The sequence below is a fragment of the Marmota flaviventris genome, chromosome 2, assembly GCF_047511675.1.
Source record: "Marmota flaviventris isolate mMarFla1 chromosome 2, mMarFla1.hap1, whole genome shotgun sequence".
NCBI lineage: Eukaryota > Metazoa > Chordata > Mammalia > Rodentia > Sciuridae > Marmota > Marmota flaviventris.
Window position 1 is genome coordinate 111,588,518 of NC_092499.1, and position 19,874 is coordinate 111,608,391.

The 19,874-nt window shown below is 37.3% G+C and overlaps 1 protein-coding gene across 2 annotated transcripts in view; it reads left to right on the forward strand.

The window, feature by feature from the left end:
* Hacd3 (3-hydroxyacyl-CoA dehydratase 3) overlaps positions 1 to 19,874 on the forward strand; it is a 34,237-nt gene that overhangs the window by 3,987 nt on the left and 10,376 nt on the right. For both annotated transcript variants that reach the window (XM_027926079.2, XM_071608400.1), the window contains exons 2-6: positions 8,198 to 8,240; positions 10,258 to 10,331; positions 11,512 to 11,676; positions 13,061 to 13,112; positions 15,491 to 15,601. In XM_027926079.2, the coding sequence (XP_027781880.1) occupies positions 8,198 to 8,240; positions 10,258 to 10,331; positions 11,512 to 11,676; positions 13,061 to 13,112; positions 15,491 to 15,601 (445 nt within the window). The remainder of the gene's footprint in view (positions 1 to 8,197; positions 8,241 to 10,257; positions 10,332 to 11,511; positions 11,677 to 13,060; positions 13,113 to 15,490; positions 15,602 to 19,874) is intronic.

Below are 19,874 nucleotides of genomic sequence, written 5' to 3' on the forward strand. Positions count from 1 at the left end.
TATCAAGGCCTTTGTTTGTTTTAGTTGTATGTGGACAAAGTGCATAGCCCTGGGAGCCATTTGACAGAAACTATTCTTGCCTACATCTAACAGGGAGTCTGGTGGAAAAAGTGGTAACTGCAGGCATGAGATTGGGTCCTTGCTCTTCACTTGCTATCTGGTGACCATAGATAATGCACTTAACCTTTGTGAACCTCAGTCTCTTCATTCAAATAAAAGTGAGTGTTAACACCCAATTCACAGGACTCTTTTGAAGTTGAATTGGATAATGGATTTGAAAGTGTTTTGTAAATTCTAGTGTGCTATTCAAGTGTGAGGGATTAGTCTAATTGTGATACTAAGCCTTAGATGAGAGGGCCAGACACTAAGAACAATGCATCAGAATAGTCTATTAGCAGACCTATCTATACATGAGAAATTGTACGACCAAAATGACCTTGCACATTAAGGGAAAAGCCCTTTGGGAAATTGGACTGGAAGAATTGGTCATCCAAATGGCAAAAAAATAAAATAAGATCCTGCCTTAAGCTATACACAAAAAATCAGTTTCAGGTGACTTGAATGCATGAAGAAAGACTACTAAAATATAGGAGACTATCTTTGTGATATTGGATCAGGGAAAAGTGTCTTTAAACCCTAAAGATAAAGATTGACAAATAAGACCAACTAGAAGAAGATATTTGCAGCATATATAACTGACAAATGACTATTTAAAGAACACCTACAGATGAGTAAGAAAATGATGTATTTATTTAGAAAAAAAGAGCAGATTATATAAACAGTTCAGAGTAAAAGGGTACATGAAGAGTCAATAAACCTGAAAAAAGTTATAATCAGACAGGTAATTAAAATCATAGGATACTGTGTTCTTTCTTTCTTTCTTTCTGGTGCTGGGGATTGAACCCACGATTACTATTATTTCTTGCATTAGATTTGGAAAAATGAGAAAGTCTGACATTGCTAACTGTGAGGATATTTAGTGTTGAAACTTTTTTATACGGTTGGTATGATGGAAGTATTTATTGAAATAATTGATTTGGAGAATAGTTTGGCTCTCTCTAGTCAAGTTGAAGATGTACATATCCTTATGACTTGGAAGTTTGCTCCTTAGAGAAGTTCTTACACGTATGCACAAGTAGATAGAATGTTGGTTGCAACACAGAATTGAAAACAGCCTCAATTTTTATCAATAGGAGAAGGGATAAATTGTGGTACGTTTGCACAGTGGCGCACTATACAACAGCTAAAATGAATGAAATGGATCCACCTAGCTATACAGTTAAAGCTTTTAAATAGCTCAAAAAGCAAGTTGAAGACTAATATAAGCGGTATGAAACTATTTATGTAAACATATAATGCTGTTATATAATACCTATATCTAAGTACTAGATATCTTTATGAATATTCAACAGGTTATTAAGTGAATAAAGAAATAGAGTGGGGATGATAAACTCCAGTTCTAAAATAATGATAACTTGCAAGGATGGGATGTATTAGAGGGAGAGAGGGCAGTTGTTACGGTTTAGATGTGGTGTCCCCAAAAGCTCACTTGTGAGATAGTGCAAGGTTTGGAGGAGAATTGATTGGGTTATAGCCTTAAACCTGATCAGTGAATTAATCCCTGGTGGGATTAAGTGAGTGATGATTGGAGGCCGGTGGGGTATGGCTGGAGGAAGTGGTTCATTGGGGGCATGGCTATGTGTATATATTTTGTATTTGGAGAGTGGAGTCTTTCTCTGCTTTCTCATCTTCATGTGAGTTGCTTCCCTCTGCCACACTCTTCTGCCATGTTGTTCTGCCTCACCTCGAGCCCTGAGGAATGAAGCCTCTGTCTGTGGATTGAGGCCTCTGAAATCATGAGCCACCAAATAAACCTTTCTTTCTCTACAGTTGTTCTGGTTAGGTTCTTTCATCATAGCAGTGAAAAAAAACTGACTAAAACAGCAGTAATTGTGTAACTGCATTCATAACTCAATTTTTTAAAAACTGAGTCAAATAAAGCAAAATATTGATGGATAATAGGTATGGTGATGTTTGTTATATTTTTCAGTGTTTGATTGCTTAAAAATTTTATAATAAAAATTCAATAAATCAAAATTGTTTATAACCACAGTACAGACTCAAAGCAGTGAACTAATTTGGTAACTGTTGAGCATTCACAATGATTCAGATGCAGGACTTAGTACTAGATATTCAGTGGTGACCAGCACATCTAAAGATACTATCTTCAGGTTGAGGGAGATAGACAATAGATAAATTAATAAATAATTACCTGGTAGAGACTATTTTAAATAGAGTGGTCAGGGGAGGCTTCATTGAGGAGGTGATGTTTCAGGTAAGTGAAGCTTGAATGAGTTAGGCAGAAAGGTGGGGGATGGGACTGGGTATGTAGTTCAGTGAAAGAGAGCATGCTTAGCATGCACAAGCCCAGGGTTCAATCCCCTGCATCACAAAGAAAAAAAGAAAGTTGGGGGTAGAACATTCCAACAAGAGTACAGACTTAAAAGCAGGCCAGAGCTTGGTCAGTTCCAGGAACAGAAAGGATATTAGTATGTTTGTAGTGTCGTAAGTGAGCAATATGTTAGAGGGAGATGAGGTTGGAGGGATTTGCAAGATGTAGGTCATGTAGAGTGTTGTTGCCATGGTAAGGAGCTTGCGATTCATTGTAAAAGCAATGGGAAACTATTAAAGAGTTTTAAGTAGAAGGGTCACTTCTTAGGATTTGTGTTTTAGAAAAGATTATTTGGGATGCTCTGTGGATTATAAAGAGAAGTGAAATCTGGAAGACCATTTAGAGAGGTTGCTGTAGTAGTATGGGTAAAAGGTAGGGTGGCTTTTTCTTATAGTGACAGTGAAGAGGACTTTAGAGATGGAGAGAGCCATGGACAGATTTGGAGATATATTGGAGAGAAATATATAATCTATTAGGCCTTAATAGATTTCCTGTAGGAGAGAGAGAGGAAAAGAACCAGGGTTGGGTGCTGGAGATCTTACACATTTAGAAGTTGAGCAGAGGAGAAAGAATTAGCAAAAAAAAAGTGAAGAAAAAGCCTATGTGGCATAAAATCCAAGATAGTGTCCTGTGATGTTCTAGAAGCCAGGAGAGAAGAGCATTTCAATGGGGTGGTCAGCTGTGTCCAGCTGCTTTTTTTTTTTTTTCTCAATTTTTTTTTCTAGTTGTAGGTGGACAGAATGCCTTTATTTTGTTTATTTTCATGTGGTGCTGAGGATCAAACCCAGTGCCTCACACATGCTAGGTAAGCACTGTACCACTGAGCCACAATCCCAGCCCTCCAGCTGCTTTTGATAAGTTGAGTAAGATGAGGTTAGATATGTATCAAGGGGATTTAGCAATTCATAGGTTATTGGTGATCTTGCCGATAACAGTTTCAGTGGAGTGGTGGGTGGTGGGCATGGAGACTAGGTCAGAATGTATTTAAAAGTAAACTTATGTGTTTGTCTACCATGAGCAGGGCCCTGGTTCAATCCTCAGCACCACAGTATATAAATAAAATAAATATTACAAGTAAATTTGTGGTAAGGAAGAAGAGATAAAAGTTGATTACCTTTAAAGATATTTTTCTTGGGGAAAAGAGAGGAGCAGAGAAATCGGTAACATAGATAGCATTCTGATTTAGAAGAGAAAGGTCACCATGGCCAAAGAAGGCATTCTTTTTAAAGATTGCAGGCCTTGAGCTGTGTTTTTTAGTATAGGATGAATTTGAATCAAAAAAGGGGTGTTTGGACTGCGGATATAGCTCAGTTGGTAGAATGCTTGCCTTGGATGCACGAGGCCTTGGGTTCACCCCCACCCCCCTCACACACCAAAAAAGTGGTAGACTGGGTGTGGTGGCCTGAACCTGTAGTCCCAGCAACTTGGGAAGTGGAGGCAGGAGGATCTCAAGTTGGAGTCCAGTCTTAGCAACTTTGCGAGGCTCTCTCTCAAAATAAAAACTGAAAAGGACTGGGGATATAGCTCAGTGATAAAGCCGCCCTGGGTTCAATCTCCAGTATCCCCCCTGAAAAGAGGCGGGGATTAGAAGAGGATATATACTGGATCTACATTCAATTGAGTATTATTCAGATATTAAAAGAATGAGTAAGATGTCTGTGAACTGGTAAGGATTGATTTAGGTGGAAAGAAGCAAGATGAGAAGAATGTATATTGTATGCTACCTTTTGTGTAAAAACAGGGATTTAAAAACAGATGAATATATTTGCTTATTATTGCAAAATACACATAGATATAGGGAACAGATAGACTAGAAATTAATGAAAGGTGAGAAGTAGAAGTGTAGTAGTGGAGAATGGGTTTGGGATAGGACTTCTTTTTCTTAAAATTTATCTTTTAATTTTAGGTGGGCACAATATCTTTATTTTTTATTTTTATGTGGTGCTAAGGATTGAACCCAGTGCCTTATGCATGCTAGGCGAGCACTCTACCACTGAGCCACAACCCCAGCCCTGGGATAGGACTTCTGAGGAGACTTGTTAAATGAAGTTTGGCTTTTGAACAATGAATATTTTACATATTCAGATAAAATTTGATAAAAAAGAAAATCTTGAAATTAAATACAATCAAAAGAACCCGACTGTATATCTATTTATTAACATATACCAACAAATTAATGTAAGTAAATTTGAACACAGTACTATTTCTTTAGTAGACTATGGGCTAAGGATGAGAGAAAGAAGAAAGAAAGAAAGAACCTGCAAATAGTTGTTATAATTATGGTTAGTAAAATGTTGATATTCTAATTCTGAAACTTTTTTAGCCTAAAACAAATAAGTAGATGTGTTAATGTTTTTAGGCACAAAGATTTTTACTATAAAAAATGCAAATATGAAAAAATTGTAAGGAGAAGCTCTGTAGTAGTAAATTTGAATTGGAAATTTCAGTGTGACATCATGATTTTAAAATTCCTGGCTAGATCACTAAAAGATGAACATTGAGTACATCTCAGTACATCCAGACAGTGGCTCCTAAATTATTATTCCCCTGCTAAAGGAACTCAGGCTCTGTGAAGAAGTGACCAATAATTCCAAGTCTGTGACAAGAAAAGTCCAACATCCTTAAAGGGAATAAGGTCATGTCAGAATGACCCGGCACCTGTTTGAAGGGATTTCCACTGGCCAAATTTGTGACAATTTGAACATCAAAAAAGACCAAGAATGGTAACAGATTTTGGCAGAGGAGATTGAAAATGAAAATCCATCCTTTTTTTTCCAGCTAGGAAAAATACAGTAATTTATGTGTAATGTTTCTGCACAGAGAAGCTCTTTAGATATTCAGTACATGTTTTTTGGAGGACTGGTTACCTAAGTGACCTCTGCCTATCAGGTACTAAAATTTCAGGTTCCTATAGAAGGAAAGCTGATTTTCACCAGAATCACATAGTTTGTAGGCAAAGTCTAGGCATAGGAAACCACTTTGTTCGTTAGGCAATGTAGGAAGCCACATTTCCAGATGCCAGCCAGAGGCTGATCTTAGAAGCAGGCACTTTGGAAGATTGCAGTTTTAGACCTGCTATATTAACTCGTCTGTGCACAAACTAATCACACCCAAGCAAAGATAAATACTAATAATTAGAATGAGAATTGAAACCCTCTGTCTAAAGGGTTAGGTAGCAGGTAGTTCACTGAACTCTTTGTATCATGCCAAAGATTATGAAAATGGGTGAATTGATTTAATTCAGTCTCTAAACAGTTATTGAAGTATTAAGAGATATAGAGGTCATTAAGAGTTTCATTCGTCAAGGAACTCAAGTTTAGAGGAGTAGATAAGCCAGTAAAAAATAAAGAACAGTGTAATAACTATTGTAATAAGTGCAAAAGCAAAGTTGTTAGGAAACTGTTGTTTGATGTTGGAGGTGAGGAGGAAGAAAGAGGGATTAACATTTGACCTGGGCTTTGGAAGATAGTGTCCAGTCAGGCATGGTGGCACACGCCTGTAGTCCCCAAAACTCAGAAAGAGTAAGGCAGAAGAATTACAAATTCCAGACCAGCCTTAGCAAACCCTAAGCAATTAAGCAAGATTCTCAAAATAAAAAAGGGGTGGGGATGAGCTCAGTGGTAGAGTGTCACTGGGTTTAACGCCTTTTGTATTGGGGGGGTATGGTGCGAAGGGCCAGTTGCTACAAATTTGAAAATAAATGATAGAAGTAAACAAAAAATGACATAACTAGCTGGGTGTGGTGGCACACGTCTGTAATCCCAGTGGCTCAGGAGGCTGAGTCAGGAGGATTGCAAGTTCAAATCCAGCTTCATTAATGGCAAGGTGCCAAGCAACTCAGTGAGACCCTGTCTCTAAATAAAATATGAAATAGTGCTGGGGATGTGGCAAAGTGGTTGAGTGCCCCTGAGTTTAATCCTGGGTACCAGAATAATAAATAAAATAAAATCAGATAAAATAAAAAAGACATAACTAAGATATGAACCCAGGTCTAGCTCACATCAAAGCCATCTTTCACCTGTTCCCTATCCACTTCTTTTTTTTAATAAGAAAAAGCATTTCTTTTCTAGTAAAAGATGGGCTAGGCTATACAAATTAGTCTTTCTGTTACAAACAACTGAAAAGTGTTGAATAAGAACATTGAAAAGTAGGGCTGGGGTTGTGGCTCAGTGGTAGAGCACTCACCTAGCAAGTGCAAGGCATTAGGTTTGAGCCCCAACATCACATAAAATAAATAAATAAAATAAAGATATTGTGTCCAACTAAAACTTAAAAAAAATAAAAAAAAATAATTGCAAAGTAAACAAGGTAAAAATGAAATTGGGAACTTAGGTAAGATAAACATTGCAACTACTTTTGGCTTGAGAATATTTGCTCTAAGTGAACTTGAACTTTGGTTTTGTCAGTTCAACATAGTGGTGCAGTGGTTTATAAATAAGAGCAAAGCTAAAGACTTATCAAAGATGTGACAAATAATAGGAAATCTTCCCCATAAAGGGTACTTCAGAAGACTACGCTTAGGATTAACTAGATAGAAGTAAACCTATACTATCTCTGTGTCCCCCACTGCTTTAGCACTGAGCAAAATAGAGGAAAAGGTCCCTGAGAAGTTACAGGGGTTACGTGGCTCTTAAAAGTTATGCAGCCCAAATTCACAAAATTTAGAAGATCCAAAACCCCTCAAGCCATGAATTTCTTTTAAATTGGTCTCAACCAGTAGGGCCCCTCTGCTCCTGGTAAAAGCAAATGCAGTCACTCTGGTGTGGCTGTGCTCAAGTGTTCCCCACTGAGCCTTCATTTCCCCCCCTTTTTCTGACTTGGCTATACACAAGTCAGCTCCCACTGCCCATTAGCATAGTCCCTCTCCAGGCTTCTTTCTATCCTGGTGGTTTCCTTTGATGAGTGAAGGAGCTTAAAGAGCCCAACCTTACCTAGGAGAAAATCAAGTGATCTTGAATTAGAGATAAGAGATGAGTTGCTTCTCTTTCATTGAAAAAAGTATTAAGTAATTTCCCTTTAAATTATGCTGCTGAAGGTATGTAGCAGCTTCTGGAAATAAATGAACAATTTGGAGAATTTTGAACTCTTCTAGGTTGCAGATTCTAGAGTCTGAGGCTAAGTTAGACTATGGGCACAGTATGTTCCAATGAACCACCTGTTATCATCAGCCATTCCTTCTAGCTGTTGAGATGAATTAATTCTTCATGTTACAGTACAGGTCTCACCTTGGAGATACTTTTCCCAACCATTCTGTTTCCATTGTGCTTACTTTCTTTTTAACTTTCATAACACTTACTGCCTTTTACTACTCTTTTGGCCTTGAGTGTATATTTCTTGATAACTGTTTGGTATTTTCTCACAGGAAATGACTCATCTTTTCCTATGGATTCTGTGTTCTATAGCTCAACCGCTGAGTCTTAGAGATTTGTGCATTCCTCTGTAATATCTCTCATGGTGTCTTGCATCATTTGTCATTATCAGAATGGACTGATTCAGTACTTGATTGTTCTGCACAGTTTGAGCAGTTTATAATCCTCCTTGGAGAAGCCTATTGTCTCAGATAGGTACAGACAGATATAGAGATACCTTTTACAGAGTTGTGAATAAACCACTATATTTATTCTCTGTTAGGGAATAGGGTAACAGGTTAAGTTCCCTAGGGAGAAAATGGTGGGAAGAAGCTCCTGATTTAATTGAATTTTTTTCATTAAAATGCCTTCTTGTATCTTTGGTCTATATTCACAGAACCCTGCCATCAGCATCACTGAAAATGTGCTGCATTTCAAAGGTCAGTATCCATGTAAGAGTGCCCAGCCTGCTACATGGAAAAGGAGACATAGTAGTGTTTTTCCTTTATTTTTAAAAAATCTATTTTATTAAATTTGTATTGATGTTCACCCCTTTGATGCTCTTGGGGTAAATTAGATTGCTTTGAAATATACGACTAGAAAAAGCCAAAGAATTTGTTTAAAACCCTACTTCCCCCTTGGATAGGCCATATGTACAGTGGGAAAACAAAACAAAACAAATCAGAATCTTGGGTCAGAAATCAGAACATCAGTCTTCTAACTCTAATTCTGCCACTACCATGAACAACTTATTGACTTCCTAGGTCCTATAAAATGAAGGTGTTGGGCTATAATCTGTCTTTCTCAAACTCAAGAACCCATAGATACTTAAGATTATGTCCAGAGGATCCTCAGTGGTTCATGGACCCAGACTGAGAAACATTTGAAAAATTAAGTATGGTCTTTGTAAGTGATATCTGACTCCATTGCAGCTGTGATCACAGACAAAAATAGCCTCTGAACTTGCACGGCAGTACTTGATTATAAGATCCCCATTGAGATGATCCAGAACGTGCTGCTTTTGTTTGTTTGTATGTTTTAAGATTCCAATAAAAACCGAAAAGTAAAAATGTTCTTGATGAGTCTTTGTGGCTCCCTGATAATACACTTGCAAACCATTTTGAGAAACACTGTACTCTGGCTGATATTTAAGGCTTTTCCATCTCTGACAATCTCTTGATTCTGAGGTTCTAGGTCCATCTCTTTTCTCCTCAGCACCTTAGCTGGTTTACTGCTCTGCCTGAGAGAGTGGGTCTGCATTCACATTACCCAGTGGGGTGGGTTCTCCCTGCTCCCTTCCCTCTTTCAGTTCCTGATGTTATTGGAGAGTGAAGAGTTACTGCTTTATGTGGGATCTCTCCTGTCTTAATATTCTCCCATGAAAGTACAACCTGGCTTTTGTATCTGCTTTTCAAGATGAGAGAAGTGGTAGAAACAGCTCAAACTTTTTGGGATTTTAATACATTTAAAAGGGCTAGAGAGTAAAAGTTGGAGAATCTAATCTACACTCCATGGTAGAGTGCTTGAATAGCATGCACCAGGTCCTGGGTTCAGTCCCCAGTACTGCCCCCCATCCCCCGCCAAAAAAAAAAGTTTAAATGATAATAAAGTATTATACCACTTTGAGCTTATAGACTATGTCAACCTTAAAGAACTTATACTCTTAGAGAATAATAGCTAACCATACCAGATATTAAGCTGCTTACATTACATATGGCCAGATGAGGGAAGAGAACCCTAGGAGGGAGGGAACCAAATGAGCAGAAGGTAGAGGGGAAGAGATGTCTAGTGCAGCTGCCTGGGGCTAGCAGTCACTGGGAGCTGGGCATGATGCACTGCTTGGTTTGGGAAAGGAGCCATATCAAAGAACAGGACTGTGGGATGGCCAACCCAGAGATTTTCTTCCCAGTTCCACATGTCCTCCAAGAGCTGAGGAAGGTTGTCTTTCTCTTTCTTTGTTCCATTTGGGATATGTTAAGTTAGCTTCTCCCTTCATTCTCTGTTACTGGTTGGGAGGTTTTAGATTCAGAGCTGTCTTTAAGACAGCATTTTCATGTACCCTGTAACTTTCCTTAACCACAGTCAAGATGGTACATCTACCTGATTTGTCTCTCCTCTGGATTTAGAACCAGAGTAAATGAAAGTTAAAGTTATTAACTTTAACACCTTTGGCATTGCTTTTTACATTCTTTTTCTTGCCTATTATTTGTAGTGGGCATCATCTAGGCTGCTTTGGAAGATTAAGTAAATGGTCTGAAACTGACCAGCAGAGGACATTTGGAGATAAACTTTTGTCCAATTTTGGCTCAGCTGGCTGTCAAGTAGCTCACAAACTCTCGCACATTTTGACAAGACCCCTTAATATTTGCATATATATGGGGAAGAACTATTCCAAGCTGACTTTTGGTGGCTTTACTCTGCTCAAGTTCAAAGTAACTCACATTTCTTTCTTCATAGCTCAGGGACATGGTGCCAAAGGAGACAATGTCTATGAATTTCACCTGGAGTTCTTAGATCTTGTGAAGCCAGAGGTATGTTTTTTCCTTTTCACTTCTTTTCCTTTTTTAGGAAATGAATAGTAGTAGTTTAGTGAAATGAGGGGCAGGGGCTTGGGGAGAAAAGATAAAAAACTAAGGGGAATGATATAGTTCTTCTATTTGAAACAGAGCCTCTGTTTTAGCTGCTGAGGAATGAGAAAAGTTGGAGAATCTAAGTTAAATCTGGGCATTACCGTTTATTAGGAATGTGAGCTTGAAAAAGTCTCTTCACATCTTTGGGTTCTGTTTTATTCATGTGTTAAAGGATTGGACCCAGTGATCTCAAGGATCCCTTCCATCTCTGATATTCTCCAATTTTAGTGAGACAGAGGAGTATGGCACCCATTGAGATCAGAGTTACATAGGGGAAGAAGAAGCCCACACGGGGGGGGGGGGGGGGGGGGGGCGTTGCTTTCATGTGACTTTGCTCAGGGGCAGTGAGACGAATAGAAATCAGAAATGGCCAAGGCACTTGGTCTTTAGAAAGAAAGCAGGAAGTGTAAGTGAAGGAGAGAATCCATCAGATGGTGTATATCACTTTGTGCATTTTATACTCTTAGCTCAGGCGACTTGAGCTTATTGATTTCTCCATACAGGGGCTCATTGTTTTGAGGTAGTGGTAATAGCATTGGCATAAGGGGCAGAGAACCTGTCATGGGGCTTGCCTTAGAGACCGAAATAAGGCATGTAGACAAACAGTAAGGTAGAACAACCTCTAAGAATTTGAGTTTAGTTGAGAAGACTCCCTAGACCGATACTATGGAAAAGTTGTAACTGATCCAGAACAGTTTTGGCATCAATGCTGGCTTATCTACAACAAAGATTTGCTAAGCTAGGAATAGTCATTTTCTTGGCAGGAAAATCTGGCAGCTGAGGTTGCCCTTGGGGTGATTTAACATACTTCCTTCATGATACGACTCTGGCAGGATATTCATACTAGCCCTCCAGGCTAATCAGGAACCATTTGCCTTTCTTGTCTTGATTTATTCCTGTTTATTTTTGAGGAAAATCAGAAAAAACATCTTATTGTTCTTACCAGTTCTTCTCTATCATAGCCCTTGACCTAGATGTTCTCTTTGCATCAGGACTTGGAGGGGAATAAGCTTCTCTGCCTGGCCTGGTGCAGTTTCAGGGAATGAAAGAGGTATTCTCACATTCTTGCTTTCTCTCCTAGCCGGTTTACAAACTGACCCAGAGGCAGGTAAACATTACTGTACAGAAGAAGGTGAGTCAGTGGTGGGAAAGACTCACCAAGCAGGAGAAGCGCCCACTGTTTTTGGCCCCTGACTTTGATCGCTGGCTGGATGAATCTGATGCAGAAATGGAACTCAGAGCCAAGGTTAGTAGGGACCCTGGGATATAGGCACTGAAGGCAGAAATCCTGAGGAACCCAAGTTATTTGGGCTACTTTATATTTCTCTTAAGATTTTTATACGATAGGGACAAGGCTATGCATTCATTTAAAGATATGGCAACATGATTTTAGAGAAGTAGTTTATGTATGTTGGAGATTATAGCTCAGATTGGTATTTGTCTAATGTTATTCCTATGACTAGACTGAGATGATGGGTTTTACAGAGGGAGACAGCAGAGATAAAGTGCCATTTTTATATCAAGGGTACATATAATCAACAAGACATATAATTGTTCAGTTAATCTTGGATGAGCTGGCTGAAGTGACGTTTGCCAGATTTCTGTCTCCATTCCTCTCCCCTCTCCTTACTGTACTCTTTGGAAGGAAATCCCTGTGCATAGCCCATACTAAAGGAGTAGGGAGTTATATATTGTCTTTTAGAGTAATTTTTTAATGAATGAGAGATTTGGGTTCTTGCCCATTTATTATTCAGTCATATTTATATCAGTGTGAACTCATGGATATTTATTTTATACTTTGGGTTATAATTGAATACTATGTTATTTATTTTGTTGCTCAAGATTATTTTAGTTTTGGCCATTGGGAGTATTTTACTTGGTTCTTGAGTCTTTGGAAAAGCTCCATCAATCATTGTGGGACTGGGTTTTTTTTGTTGTTGTTGTTTTTGGCATTTCCTTACTTTCTGGCAATATAAGCTGCCCCAGGCACACTTTGTATATTCCTTGCTCCAGCCCTAGAATAGCCATTTCTCCAAGGAGCTGTCTAGTTTTTATTGAAGACTGGGTCCTGGATATCTTCTCATTACTGTGGTGTCATTGCTTTTAAACCCTCTCAGCTGACAGAACAAGGGAATACATATGAGTGCATGCTAACCTGTGTATATACACATTCTTATAAATATTCTTTGTGTCCATCTATATATTAAGATAAATGATAGTCAATACTGATGTTGGAAAGATGATCTTACCTTCTAGAAAAATTATATTAACATTCTAAAATTCTTAAAAAATAAAATAACAATCCGCTTCCTGTCTTAATACTCTGTTTTGTTTCTGTGGTTATGATAATTTTCTGGCTATCCTTTCCGGCACTAAGATTGCAAGATTGTCCACTTGGCAGTTTGGAAGCCAGCTGATGGTTTAATTCAGTAGACATTTGATTGGCATCCTGTGACTCTAATGTTTCCCATGAAGGAGTCGTCAAGCTTTTTAGTACCATGAGCTAGGACATTTTCCTCATGGAACAAAGGAGGTGGTGGCAATGGAGGGAGTTAGATCACTTATCCAGTATGTGGGCTTTTGCAGGTATCTGGGAATTCTAACTTGGAAAATTTCTGTCTAAATTCTAGGAAGAAGAACGTCTAAATAAGCTCAGACTAGAAAGCCAAGGCTCCCCTGAAAGTAAGTTGCCCTCTATGCTAAAGTAGTTACCAGTTAATGATAGAGGCAGGAGTGTGGATGAATGTGAGGTGGCAGGAGAATGAATGGTTTTACCTTAGTGAATAATATGGGTGATTTTACGAGAAATTCTTTATATCCAGTGCTTAAGCTGTGCACATCCACACTAGAAGTCCTACCTTTAATGTGTCCTTTCTGTTTGGGGCCTGAAATCATCCTAGCATACCAAGGCTTGTATAGCAGCGTGGAAGAACCTCAGACTCTTGGACTGGCCTAATAGCAAATGGCAACAAAATCTTATATAAGCCTGTGGAAATGTGCATTGGCATAAGGCTATACTCCTCCAGCCTAGTGTTTTTCTCCCAGATGACATCCAAGTGCCGTGCAGAATGAAATAAATAGATAAGCAAAACAAATAACAGAATAAATATTTAAAAAGCAGAATGAAATAAAAGCCCTTCATTTAACTTTTTCAGCCATGAATAAGAAAGGGAACATTTTAGAGCAGTGGTTTTTAAATTTTGTTCTGTGGTACCCAGGGGAATCTCAGCATTTTATATTTTGGGGTTCTCAGTAAATTTCTTTTGGAAAAGAGTTTGAAATAAGATTTGAATAGTCACTAATTTAGTTCTTTAGAAAAGCAGAAGAAAGGAGACAGTGGAGACAAAAAGAAACAATATAAAAAGGCAAACTCGAGATTGAATTTTTTGATGTTTTAGAGGGATAAACTTTATATACACACATACACACACACACACACACACACATACATACACACACACACACACATACACACATTTTTTTTTGTGGTGACAGGGTTAAACCCAGGGCCCCATGCATGTTTGGCAAGACTTTTACCACTGAGCTGTATCCCCAGCCCATAAAAATTCTTATGTGAATTTTCAGGATGTTAAAGCTTTAACTGTTTTTTTTTTTTTATAAAGTTTTTTAAAGAGGGGCTGGGAAGTGGCTCAAGCCGTATAGCGCTCGCCTGGCGTGTGTGCGGCCCGGGTTCGATCCTCAGCACCACATACAAACAAAGATGTTGTGTCCGCCGAAAACTAATAAATAAGTATTAAAAAAATTTTAAAAAAAAGTTTTTTAAACAAAGGAGTTCTTCATGATGGAGAAGTATAATAAATTATAGTTTTGAAGAAAAAAATCAATTAGTTAAATGTGCCAGAAGTCTCAACTTTTTTTTTTTTTGGTACCTTAGGGTAATGCTGTCTTTGATTGACCACATTATTAAATTATTTATTAAATACTATTAAATTATAATTATTTGAGCATTAACCAAGTGTGTATGCAGAATATCTGTAGCCAGCAATAAAATCTGAACACTCAGCTCTTCTCTTGAGAACTATCCTTTCCTTTACACCCTCTGGCTCAACCTTGCCTATAAGCTCCTTATTTCTTTCTTAACTCTGTAATTAGCTGAACCTTCATGAACCTTATGCTGCAGACAAAATTAATTCCTTATTTTTCTGCCTGTTATTTTGAAATGTCCTCCTTTCGATTATGTCCTCCTCTTCCCCATCCATCAAGGCCCAGATCAGATACCAGTTTATCCACATAGACTTGCCTAGTGCCTCCTTGCCCAGCCTAATGTCATTTTCTTTCACCCTGAAATTTTCACAAGAATTACTTGTCACTTTCTTTATTTTTTAAGATTTTTTTTCACAATGCCTTTATTTATTTGTTTTTATATGGTGCTGAGGATTGAACCCAGTGCCTCACATGTGCCAGGCGAGTGCTGTACCACTAGGCTACAGTCCCAGCCCTTACTTGCCACTTTCTATCGTATATTTTGGTTTTTAGATTGTAAGCTCTTGGAGGGCAGTATTACTATCTTTGTATCACAGTAGTGCCCTCATAATATCTCATTGTAGGTGTTCAGTAAATTATTGGTTAAATGAATATATGATCAGATATCAGAGTTTATTTTTTTATTTACTAGTTCTACCTCATTGAGCTAGTTTGACCTGTATGATCATAAAAAAAAATCCATAAAAGAAGAAATATATATTACATTAAGATAACTAGAGTGGAAGCTGAGAACTTTGATTCTCTTCTTTAATGTGAACTAAAATGGTCAGTCATTCTAGGGATAGTGTTTTTTTCTTGGCTTTGTTGAGTCTGAATACTTACCTCTCAAGGTTATGAGAGAAAAGACTGCTGAAAGCATGCCTTGGAGTGCAGTGTTCCTCATTTTTCCTTATCTGCTTCTTTATGGGAGTAGGAAGACCTGGACCAGGTATTGGTGTGGGAGCTTAGGGGCACTCAGGTAGGAAAAAGGGCTGCATTCATCCAGATATGCCCCATACCTGCCCTTCCTGCTGTGATTACTGTGTTTAACAGCTTACTGTTTTGCTTTGTTTCAGCTCTTACAAGCTTGAAGAAAGGATACTTATTCATGTATAATCTCGTGCAGTTCTTGGGATTCTCCTGGATCTTTGTCAATCTGACTGTGCGCTTCTTTATCTTGGGAAAAGGCAAGTATGACATTTCAGTGCTAGTTTTTCTTTCCTCAGTAGTCTGGCCCACTACTCAGCAAAGGTGACAGTCTCTTTCTTTAAAATTAGTAGTAACCCCCCATATTTGGTAGTATTTCCTACATTTCATTTTTTCTTTCATAGCTCCTGTTTCCCATGTTCTTTTGAAAAAGGCCAACTGGATTGATTTTCTTTCCATTTACCAAATGAAACAGGCCTAGAAATTTTACTTCCATAGATATATTCTAAAGAAATAATTAAAACTACAGAAAAAGATTTTCAAAACCTAAATTTCATGGCATTATTTATTTTAGTGACAAATTAAAAACTAACCAAATGTCTATCAGTGAGAGATTGCTTTGGAATATTCACTTAGTGGAATGTTTTGAACCAGATATAAAGCATTCATAATAGAATTACAATAACATTATAATAATATAATAACATTTATAATATTATAATCATTTATAATAAGAATATAAAAGCATTTATAATAAAAATTTTTTTTAAAGAGAGAGAATTTTTTAATATTTATTTTTTAGTTTTCGGTGGACACAGCATCTTTATTTTATTTTTATGTGGTGCTGAGGATCGAACCCAGCGCCCTGCGCATGCCAGGCAAGCATGCTACCGCTTGAGCCACATCCCCAGCCCATATAATAAAATTTTTATAGGATAAAAATTTTAAATATAAGTTGGTTCTCTAGTTTGATCATACTCATGTAAAGAGGGAGAAAACAAACCAGCATATGCAAAAAGATTGGAAGGAATACACATTTTCAAATAATTTGTAGATAATTTTAAAATTTTGAAAAAATTTTTTTATTTTATGAAGTAAGTATGGGGAAGGATATAAGTATAATGGAAAATATAAATAAATGCTGTTTAAAAAGAAAAAAGTCCTATAGATTCTTACTCTTCAGTCCTACTAAATTTTTCCATCTGAGGTTCATAGAAGGTGAGTTATTGTGAGCTCTGGAGTCCCTTATGAGAGGAAGAAATGCATGTTTTTTTTCAAGCCTTTGGAATTCTGTATAGCACAATACAAGGCTAGTGAAGGTCTTTTTGTCATGTATGAGTTTATCACAATCCCATGGGATGAAAATAGGGACATTCAGTACATAAGTTCTTAACATGGTTGGATGAACCTCCTGGCTGTTAAATCATCCAAGTCCAAAAGCTGCTGAGTAGCTGGCATGGTGGTGAACACCTCTAATCCCCGCTACTCCAGAAGGTTGAAGGGGCAGGATCACTTGGGCCCATGCATTCAAGACCAGCCTGGGCAGCAGAGAGAGACCCTGTCTTAAAAAACAAAACAAAAGTTGCTGAGTTATCTAGGTCATGTATTTAATGTAAGCTGCCTAGACTGGTAATTTCTATTTTGGCTCTGAGCCTCTTTATCACCTAGTGGAATGGACGGAGCTGTTAGTTTAATTCTTCCTTACCAATCCTCAACAACCTAGGCCTGGCACTCAGGGTCATAGTTTGCTCATTGCAGTTTTCTCCTTTTGAATAAAGGGTGTTGGTGAATGACAGCTCCCACCCAACTTGTCATGTAAACATGTATTTGTTAATTTCTTAGACTAAGTGGGAAACAGAAGCAAACTCCTGGGCTTGTCAAGCTGTCTATTAAGGAACACTTTATATTAAATAATTTTTATTTTTTGATTATAAAGTATTAGTTACAGGAAAATCACAAAAGATTAACACAAAATACTGTACTAGAGTCTCACCTGTGAGAACAACAGATTCTTGGTACCTTGGTGTTTATCTTTCCAAATCCATATATGTAAAAATACTTGGGTCTGTAGCATATATACTGTAATGCAGCCTTTTTTTTCACCAAATAGAATATCATAAACAGCTTTCCATTTCAGCAAAGATACTTTTGCAGTGTTACCTTAAAAGACTGTATACATTATGGATTACCATAGGGTACTTTAACCAATTATAAGACATTTAAGGGGTTGGGATTGTGGCTCAGTGGTAGAGCGCTCGCCTAGCACGGGTGGGACCCAGGTTCGATCCTCAGCACCACATAAAAATAAAGGCATTGTGTCTATCTACACCTAAAAAATAAATATTAATAAAAAGACATTTAGATATTCCTAACTTTTATCATTATGAGTAGTTTTCCCTTCCTTATAGCCAAAGTATTGTACTTATTACTAAATTTCTTAGAAAAAATTCCTGAAGTGGAATTGCAAGATTAAAGCATAAACTATTTTTAAGGATTTTGATGCAGTTTGTCAAATTTCTTCCAGAAAGAGTATACTGTTTTATACTTCTGCTATTTACACCTGTTTTTCATTAGTATATGATTACCATTCAGTACTTTGAAAACTTTTTTCTCATAGAAATAATGTGCTGATTTAAGAAAGTTTGGGAGGGCTGGGGATGTGGCTCAAGCGGTAGCGCGCTCGCCTGGCATGCGTGCGGCCCGGGTTCGATCTTCAGCACCACATACAAACAAAGATGTTGTGTCCACCGAGAACTAAAATAAATAAATAAAGTTTTAAGCCTTAGTCTTTAAGCCCATCAGATGCACACTCACTCAGATAGCAGTTATGAGGTGCAGAACAAAGACATAATTTAAAAAAAAAAAAGAAAAAGAAAGTTTGGGAGATGATGGCATGGGGTGTGAAGGTGAATAAACCTTTTGTCTTGTTACTATTAAGGTTTTCATATATTTCCTTTTAGTCTTTTCTTGCAAATAATTATAATCATGATATGTATATAATTATGTAGCTTGTTTTTAAGTGTATTGTAAGCATTTTAAAGTTATTAATATTCTTTTTAAAAATTAAAAAAAATTTTTAGTTGTAGATGGACACAATACCTTTATTTATTCTTTTTATGTGGGGGCTAAGGATAGAACCCGGTGCCTCATATGTACGAGGCAAGCGCTCTGCCACTGAGCCACACCCCACCCTTCTTTTTTTTGTTTTTTAATATTTTTTTTTAGTTGTTGATGGACCTTTTATTTTATTTGCTTATTTATATGTGGTGCTGGGAATCGAACACAGTGCCTCACACGTATGAGGTAAGTGCTCTACTGCTGAGCTACAACTCCAGTTCCACCCTTAATATTCTTAATAACTATTATTTTAGATATAAACTGGATTTATATTCTTGAATTGAACCAAGGATACATTTCCCATAAAAATCAGAGGCAGACAGCAATAACATCTAATTTTTATTTACCATATGCCAAATATAGGTCATAAGTTTCTATTTTGAAGTATGGAAGACCTGGTTTTCAAAGATAGTTGATCCAGGAAAAATGCTACTTATAGTTAATCTCCTTAAAATGGATACCAACGTTTCATTATAAATATTAACAAAAAGATTTGCTTAAGATTTTTATCTTGAAAAGTCACATTTAAAATTACACAAATGAGGGCTGGAGTTGTGGCTCAGTGGTAGAGTGCTTGCCTAGCATGTGTGAGGCACTGGGTTCGATTCTCAGCACCACATATAAATAAATAAAATAAATGTCCATTGACAACGAAAAGTATTTTAAAAATTAGACAACTAAAATATTTACCTTATATATCACAAAATTTAACATAATTTTGCACTGATTTCTTAAAAGAACTAGTCAAACAGCACTATATACCTTTCTTCCTTTCATATTGACTTGTGGTAGGATTGTAAATTGAGTAAATTTTTTGCAAAAATATCAATGAGTTTCTTCATTTTTTGCAGGGGCCTCTTCTATTCATCATCTGTTATTTAAAGTGTTCTCTTGTAAGGCTCCTATGGGGCATCTTTGTTGACAATAGGCTTAACTCTGCCTCATTCTTCATTATCTTTATCTGCAGTTAGAGCAATTTTTTGTCACTGCCATAACTGATCTCAGGAATACCATACACCTTCCTAAGAGATTTGTCATTTCATTTTGAGGTTATTATTCATGTTGCTGACAGTGGGCAAGAATGATGGACCAAGGCTTGAAGATGATAAATAGGCTTGTTCTTCAATGGGAACAGATGTTTAAATGGAAGCTAATTTTATAAATTGTGGGTACATTAGCGATAATTTTTCAGATGTAATTTTTACTTTTCTATAGAACCTCTTAACTCTGAGGATTTAAATTACTAATATGTGGATAATAATTCCCTTTACCAGTGATTTTTTTTATTTGGAGCAGATTTGCCTTCTTTGGGGGCATTTGGGGATAACCATTTTGGGGATGTTTGTTGGTTGTCAAAATGATTTGTCGGCAGCCAACATAGAAAGCAGTAGGAATGTTTCTTGGAAAACTGGAAGT